The 8126-nt window shown below is 52.3% G+C and overlaps 1 protein-coding gene across 1 annotated transcript; it reads left to right on the forward strand.

Moving 5' to 3' along the window:
* Positions 1 to 1497: 1497 nt before the first annotated feature.
* On the forward strand, positions 1498 to 5927 carry RPS14 (ribosomal protein S14). The gene is made up of 5 exons (XM_054080015.1): positions 1498 to 1641; positions 3324 to 3474; positions 3795 to 3956; positions 4415 to 4491; positions 5817 to 5927. The coding sequence occupies exons 2-5, from the start codon at positions 3326 to 3328 to the stop codon at positions 5882 to 5884; spliced, it is 456 nt and encodes a 151-aa protein (XP_053935990.1). The 5' UTR covers positions 1498 to 1641; positions 3324 to 3325; the 3' UTR covers positions 5885 to 5927.
* Positions 5928 to 8126: the final 2199 nt, after the last annotated feature.

The raw sequence follows: 8126 nt of genomic DNA on the forward strand, positions 1-8126 counted from the left end.
GAGCAGCTGGAATGTTAATTACCCATAAAGGAACTAAATCTGGGGGATTTCTCAAAGCAAATATACATCTTCTCTGGCACTGACCCCATCCCAGCCTGAGCATCCTCCCCAGCCAGGCTGGAGGATGCAATCCTTGCAGCCCCTGCTGAGTGCCTCCCTTCTCACTCATCCCAGCTTGGGAAGGTCCTTAGCACGGTCCTTAGCAGCTAGGACAGCCTGGCTGGGGCTGGCATTTGAGCCCCAGGAACATTTTGCAGAGCAGGCAGTTTCCTTGCAGACACATCAGGACCAGTGCAAGGCAAAGCAAAAGGAAAAAATTCATGCCGGGGAGTGGAGAATGCCTAATCCCACACACAGCCTGGAGGGGCTGGGAGCAACCTGCCTCTCAGCTGCTCTGGGGCTTAGAGCATTGCTGGAGTTTGAACCACTAGACGGTTGTTTTAGAAGCTCATCTGGTTATTTCAGCCTGTGAGGCTGAAAAAACTCCAGAAGTGGAGGCTTGCCCATTTCCTTGCCTCTGGCTTGCATGTGTTCCAAGGAAACATCTGCAGGCTGGTGCAAGCCTTGCAGAGGATTGTCACAGCCTGCCCTGTGCTCAGGGTGGGGAGAAACCCACCCTGCCTGGCTCAGGCTGCACCATGCACCCTTCACTGTGCCCACAGCCACTTCTTGGACAGGTCACCTGCCGCCACCACGGCACACATGGCTGACACAGGCTGACCTCTGCAGTGCTTCCCTGCTGCTACCGTTTTCCTTCTAATCAGGCCACGGCTGGCGTCACTGGAGTCCTCGGCTGGAATTACAGCAGCTTTGCCAATGTATATTTTACAGCCTCTCCTTCAATATTTAAACGGGATGATCCCTGATGTAGCTGCAAGCTGTTGACAAAGAGAGGAGTGGGTGAGGGTGACCCATGGGCTGAGGTGGCATTAAGGTGGCACCTGTGAGCACTTAAGGACGGAACCTTTTCTCCCTGGTGGCAGCTGACGGGTTTGCCTACTGGAGGGACTTGGGATGCTTGTCCAGTGAAAGGAAAAGGTACCCTGAAATATTCTTTCTTGGCACAAGGATGCTGCCCTCAACATGCAGCACCTCAGAGCTGATGGGTGAGAAGGGGGTCTGAAGTTTCCCACGGGTCAGCATCAAAGTCGGTCAGTCGAGCAGAGGTGCTGGACTCTCCCTGAGGAGGTGTTTTCAAGCCTTTGGACTGTGCAATCCCACTACTGGGGCCGTTCTAAGGCGCGTCCCCTGCTCGCAGGGATGCTCCATTAACCACCCCCCTCCAGCCGCCATCTTGGGAAGGGACCGCAGGTAGGAGCACGCCGCCATCTTGGGAGGGACAGAGGCGTAGGATACCGCCATCTTGGGAAGGGACCCGGTGAGGGTAGGAGGGCGCCGCCATTTTGGGGAGGTCAGCCCGGCTTGCCCTCGGCAGAGCTGTTCGCTGTTTCACGGAGGCGGCCGGCGCTGCGAGATCGAGATCGGGATTGAAGTAAAGCCCTGCGCCTGCGATAGACAAAACGCTGCTTCCCCCACGCTCTCGGCCGCCTCCCGCCATCACTTCCGGGTGATTGGCGGCCACTTCCGCTCGCGACGCCCGGCACTTCCTTTCCTGCGGGGGCCGCCGGAGTAGAGGCGCAGGTGAGCAAGGCGCCGCTCGTATCCGCCGCCATCCGCTCGCCCGCGCTTCCCCGCCGCCTTTCCGCTCCGCCGCCCGCCTCTAGGGGCCCGCGGCTGCGCGGGGCGGCGCGGGGCGGCGCGCCCGGCGCGGGGGAGGCACGGGCGGCGGAGCGGGGCACTGGGCCGCGGAGCGGGGCACTGGGCCGCGGGGAGCCGGGCGATGGCGGGGCGGAGAGGATGGGCTGCGGCCCAGCCCCGTGGGGAGAGCCTCTGAGCGGCCGGGGCGGCTCCAGGCGGTGCTGGGAGCAGCGGGCTCCGTGTCTTGTGGTTAATGGGGTTCGGCACGGCCAAGTGCAAGGTTCTACACCTGGGTCGGAGCAGCCCGCGGTCTCAATACAGCCTGGGGGATGAAGGGTTTGAGAGCAGGCCTGAGGAGAAGGGCTTGAAGTGCTGGTGGGTGAGGAGCTTGACCTGAGCCGGCAATGCGCGCTCGCAGCCCAGAAACTAACTATATCGTGGGCTGCGTCAAAAGCAGTGTGGCCAGCAGAGTGAGGGAGGAGATTATGCTCTGCTCTCGGGACACCCCACTTGGAGTCCATTTCTGGAATTTCAGACGGGTCCAGAGGAGGTAACCAAGTTGATCAGAGAGTGAGCTGGAGCACCTCTGCTGTGAGGGTGGGCTGAGAGAGTTGGGGTTGTTCAGACTGGAGAAGTGCAGGCTTTGAGAGACCTTATAGTGGCCTTCTGGTATCTGGAGGGGCCTACAGGAGAGCTGGGGAGTGACTGTTTACAAGGGTGGTGATAGGATATGGGGGAATGGCTTTAAATTGTAAAGGGAAAATTGAGATTAAACATTAAGAAGAAATTCTTTACAATGAAGGTAGTGAGGCCCTGGCCCAGGTTGCCCAGAGAAGTCATGACTTGTGCATCCCTGGAGATGTTCAAGGCTGGGTTGGATGGGCCTTGAGCAGCCTGATCCAGTGGGAGGTGTTCCTGCCTGTAGCTGTGGGGTGGAACTGGGTGGTCTTTTAAGGTCCCTTACAGCCCAAACCATTCTATGGAGACCGGCATTACAACACCATGGCCTGGCTATTGCTAGCTCTTCTGTGCCAGTGTGGCTGGGCACCCCACTGGGGCCAGTGGTGTCAGGAAGAATGGGCTCTGTCTGAGCCAGGACCGGGTGCGGCAGTAGGTGCTCAGCCTTGGTTTCAGGGGCAGGAGGCTTACTTGGGCCAGTCCCAGGGAGGAGACCATTAAAGCGTGAGAACACCAGTTTGAAAACCTGACGAGCCAGAGTTTTGTGACAGTACCTAGATCTCTAATAGTTTTGGTTAGGTGTTCTGTAACATAAAGTCACATAAATGAGCAGGGAGAAGTTCTCAGTGTTTCTGGTTATCAAGGAGAGGGATTCCTGTGTGCTCGGCTGCAGAAGTGCCTGGGGACATCAGCTGAGATCAAGCACAGCTGGAGACCCTCCTAAACAGTTGTGGGTGGTGGCTTGTCTGCCAGCATCCAGCGAGGCTGGCAATGTTGGGTTTTTTTAACAGGTCCAGTTGAACCCTGTAATTACTCCTTGCCTTTTACTATTGGTAACTCACTTAATGTTGCTTAGTAAAAAGTTGCAGTAGTGAGAAGGTTCATAAAATCCTGTACGAGAATGTTGAGAAGCCCATCATCACTCATAGTTCTCTTTGTTTGTTCAGAAATGGCACCTCGTAAGGGCAAGGAGAAGAAGGAAGAACAGGTCATCAGCTTGGGACCTCAAGTTGCTGAAGGAGAAAACGTGTTCGGCGTCTGCCATATCTTTGCTTCCTTCAATGACACTTTTGTCCATGTAACCGATCTCTCTGGCAAGTGAGTACCAAAGGCTGGTCACCTCCCTGCAGTACCTGGCTTCTTTGGTTTGGAAAATGGAATTAGATTTGGAAGGAGGCTCCACCAGAAGCTCTGAGCTTCTGCTAAGCCATAAGATAAGATGGTGTGCGCATGTGAACATAAACTCAGTAACGTGGTGTGCCTCTCTGAGTATTGTGCTCAGGGTACAGCATGGCAGTTTGTTCATTCAGTAACATTCAAACTGTTTTAACAGGTTCTGTCTGTACCCAGAAGCTGCTTTGTGGGAAGGAGAGCGGGGGAAGAGCTTTTTTTCTGAACATAGTTTTTCCCTTTTGTAGGGAAACAATCTGCCGTGTGACTGGTGGCATGAAGGTGAAGGCCGACAGAGACGAGTCTTCTCCCTATGCAGCTATGCTGGCAGCCCAGGATGTTGCCCAGCGGTGCAAGGAGCTGGGCATCACTGCCCTGCACATCAAGCTGCGTGCTACTGGTGGCAATAGGTATGTTGGAGGGGCTGGGCCTTGGCATTCCTGGAGGATGTGACCAGTCTTAAAACTGTCGGATTGCACCATGTCCCTTCTTTACGCTGTCTCAGCTGCTAAGGCAGTTGCATCCCAGGAATTAGTTGACTTTAAACTTGACCCAAAAGGTGTCCGTCACAGTGTTTGGTGACTGGCTGTCGTGCTCATCTCTCTCTGAGCACGTGGAGCCTGTTCTGAACGGGCTGGAGCTGAGGCATGCAGTTATTTATCTGGAGGTCATATCAGACTTGGATGTGCTATGGGATGACAGCGAAGTGTGATCGTGAGTGGTTTGGGTCTGGGGTCAGGAGGAGTGTGAGTTCTGATATCTATTTTTGTGGTAGGGGAACTGTGATTTTAAAGTTGTCAGTGGCTTGAGAACTGTATTTGATTTCTGAATCATTTAAGGAATTAAGGATTCTGTTTCTCTTCTCCAGGACCAAGACTCCTGGACCTGGTGCCCAGTCAGCCCTGAGAGCTCTGGCCCGATCTGGAATGAAGATTGGCCGCATTGGTGAGTGACGGAGACTGGACGCATGTGTTACTGTGTCAGTGCAGAGCGTCACTGCCTAGGAAATCGGATTTGAAGGGTTATTCATTAAAAGGTGTTCTGCAGGCATATGTGCCACTGGGTGTGATGCTTTAGGATGCTGCGCTTGGCCTCTGTCAGCCGGCACTGTACGAGGTCTGACGCAAAACCTGAGACTGTGCCTGTAACTCTTTTTATTTAACAAATAAGAAAATCAGTTATGATCACCGTCAAAATAGTTTCCCTCTGAGCTGACGCCTTGCTGTGTACGGTGCTGCTAATGTTCAAAGCAATTCTGCAGGTCATTTTCTGAAAAGCTATTGGGGATCTCTGTCAGTTTTGCTTTCTGCTGACAAAGAATGGGGTTCCTTTGAGCACCAACTGGGAAGAGGGAGCCAGGTCTGGCGGGCAGGGTGGCTGCTCAAGAACATTGTTATATTGTTCTGAGCTAAAAACTGCTTCACAGACAAAGCGTCCTGGGCTGGTGTGGTGTCAATGTGAACTTGCTGTTCACTCTTGCACACCGACACTTTCTGACTAAGGGTAAGAAAATGTCTCTATTTGAACACGCATCCACTCGTACTGAGTGAAGCGATGGAGCTGAGCTGTGTCTTGGTGTGACAGGCCAGAACGTGTTCTATAACCATCTCTTTTGTCTCTTCCCTGCCACTCTTGGTTCCTGAGCTATTAGGGCAAGTCTCAGGTTTTTGTGTTGGACTTCATAGGTACGATTTAATTTGAAGAGATTCTAAAAGGGAAGATTCACCAGGAGGTGGCGTGAGCTGACTGCAGAAACCAAGTTTCTGTCTGCACGCTAAATCCCAGCGGTGCAGCAGGACGCTGGTGCCTCTTGACATAACATCATTTGTGCCAGAGCTGCTCAGCCACCTAGAAATAGCGTGCTGGTCTCAGCTTCAGACTGTGACTGAGTAATATCAGGATTCCTCCAACTGTTTGAGGGAAAGCCCTAAACTTCATAGCGGAGGCACAAGAAGCACTGGTGCTGGCTGCTCTAAAAGTTGCATCATGCACCATCAGCTTCTTTGGAAGCACTGTGGCTGCTTTGTTTAAATGGGGTGGAAAATGGAGATCATTGTTTTCTTCCAAAGCACTAAAAGGCCTGAGTGCCCAGTGCTTGCAGGTTCACAAATGCCTTAAACTCCATTGGAGCATTGGTTCTGCCTGTGTGTGGATCCTGCAGTGGCTGCTGCTGAGGTGCAACTGTGGGATGTCAGAGTGACTGCTGGGGCTGGGTTGGTTTCCTGGGGTTCCTCTGGAAGGTAACGGTATTTTGGATTTTCTTCTTGCAGAGGATGTCACTCCCATCCCCTCTGACAGTACACGCAGAAAGGGTGGTCGCCGTGGACGTCGTCTGTAAACCATGCTCTACCTTTCGTTATTAAAGCTCTCTTCTAAACCTCTCCTCAGCTGTGTGTTTTCTTACTGAGGTGCACTGAGAAGTTGAGCGATTTCAGTGTGGTTACATCCACAAATGGCTTATCCCCTAAGCTGGGCATTGGATTGGGGTTGTTGTTAGTGCTGGTGCAGCAGAGGTGCTTCTGAATTTACACAGGGTAAAAGCACTGAAATTAGAGCACCCTCAGCCACTCTGTTTATATATTTAAACTTCCAGAGGTGTTTAAGAAAAATGACTCTTCACTTCTTGACCATGCCATGCTTCCTGCACTCCTGTTTGCCCTCTATGGAGTGTGCTGCCTTCACCAGGAATAAATTCCCGTTTCCAGCAGCGTTCTCTTAGCTCTCCAGACTTTGAAATTGCTGCTGTTCCTGTCGCATCCTTGTCTGCGGCAAGATTTTGGACCCAGAGAAGATTCATGGATGTACAGCAGTTGACGTGCAGCTCAAGATGGGTGGGTGCTGAGTCCTCCTTGTGTCAAGGTGATGGTGGGAGTAGCAGCTGTTCAAGGGAGGTGAAATGGGAAATTGCTGCTGTGCAGTGGTGATGTTGGCCCTTGTACAGCATGGTGCCTGTTCCAGTGTGGGTCCATCTTGCACTGTCCTGCAATCTCCCTGAAAGAGCTTTCCTAGTTTATTGGGGAGACAGCAACAACTTCTGGTTTTCCTCCTGTTGCAGTTGTGTCCTGTTCAGTGGAACTCGGCAGTGACCGAGAGCTCGTCTGGAGCTGGTAAGATGCTTGTCCAGGAATAGTTGTGGTTGGGTATGAGGGATGGCTGTTTATCAGAACTAGTTGTGAAACCGTTGGGTTCTGAGCACTGTTACGTGGCAAACATAATATATGATGATGTGTGACCTACAAAATGAAGCTAGAATGTGGTGAGCTGATGTTCTGGGTCTTGGACAAGGTCTGCCCTTGAGATTCTGAGCTTGAGAACCTTGCTGCTTTTGTGGGGGCTCTTCCCCATGCCTCTGCATCTTAAAATGCTTTATGGGGGATTCCTTTGCCTCCTCTCTCCCTGAGCTTTCTTCCTCTCACAGGAAAGGGTGCTTTGCCCGGCATTGGAGGTGCTTCTCTCTCAAAGCAGGCCCTGTTCTGGTAAAGTCACTCCACCTGGATTGGATCCAGGGCCTCTGGCTCCTCCCAGGCTTGGTCTCCAGTCGTGGAGCCCCAACTCTTTCACAGCAAAAGGGGACAAGTTTCACAGCAGAGGAAACCAGGCGCTCTGATCTGAAGCCATGGTGCGTCTTTGTCTTTATAGTGAAAACTACTTGGATGCTTGTGGTTTCAAAGTGAGTCATGATCTCTTGGAGGTGGCCCTGCTGTGGAAAAGAAAGCTGGGCTTGTGAGCAAGCAAACTGCTGCTGGGGTTTGTGCAAACTGTTGCTTAATACATGACTTCCCTTTTCTGTGGAAAAAAATCTCTGTCCAGACAGATGTTCCTAAGCCAGCACTTCCCTTGGCTCAGCAGTAGTGTTTTATTTGTAATTTTATATATGGCCATGGAAAACTTTATAGAAATAAACTTCCTTTACTGTCCTGAAAGTGCACTATTTGCACTTCAAATCACTGTTTTCCTGTGCTTGAAGTGTTCTCTGAGCTCTGTGGAGAAGGTGTTGAAAACATGAAACCAGCAGTGGTTCTGCCAGCGTGGAGCTGATGGGGAAGAGGGCAGAGGTGTGCAGGGGAGCGGGATGCTGTTTGCAGGAGGTGAAGGGGTGCTGTGTTACTAAGGACTCTTGTCAATCACTTTTTTTATATATACTCTTACATACCTGTTCTGGTAGGTGTTACTTTGCCCCTGAAGAGAAGGGCTTGGGGTTGCTGATGGACAAGAAACTCTACGTGAGCCGTCAACGCATGCTTGCAGGCCAGAAAGCCAACTGCATTCTAGGCTGCATCCAAAGCAGTGGGACCAGCAGGAGGAGGAAGGTGAATCTCCCCCTCTGCTCTGCGCTTGTGAGACCCCACCTGGAGCCCTGCATTCAGTTCTGGAGTCAGCACAGAAAGGACATGGATTTGCTGGAGTGAGACCAGAAGAGGCCAGGAAGATGACCTGAGGGCTGGAGCACCTCTTATCCGAGGACAGGCTGAGAAAGCTGGGGTTGGAGAAGAGAAGGCTCCAGGGAGACCTTAGAGCAGCTTCCAGTGCTGAAAGAGGCTACAGGAAATCTGGGGAGGGGCTCTTGATCAGGGCGGGTG

This window comes from Cuculus canorus, chromosome 14, assembly GCF_017976375.1.
Source record: "Cuculus canorus isolate bCucCan1 chromosome 14, bCucCan1.pri, whole genome shotgun sequence".
Taxonomy (NCBI): Eukaryota; Metazoa; Chordata; class Aves; order Cuculiformes; family Cuculidae; genus Cuculus; species Cuculus canorus.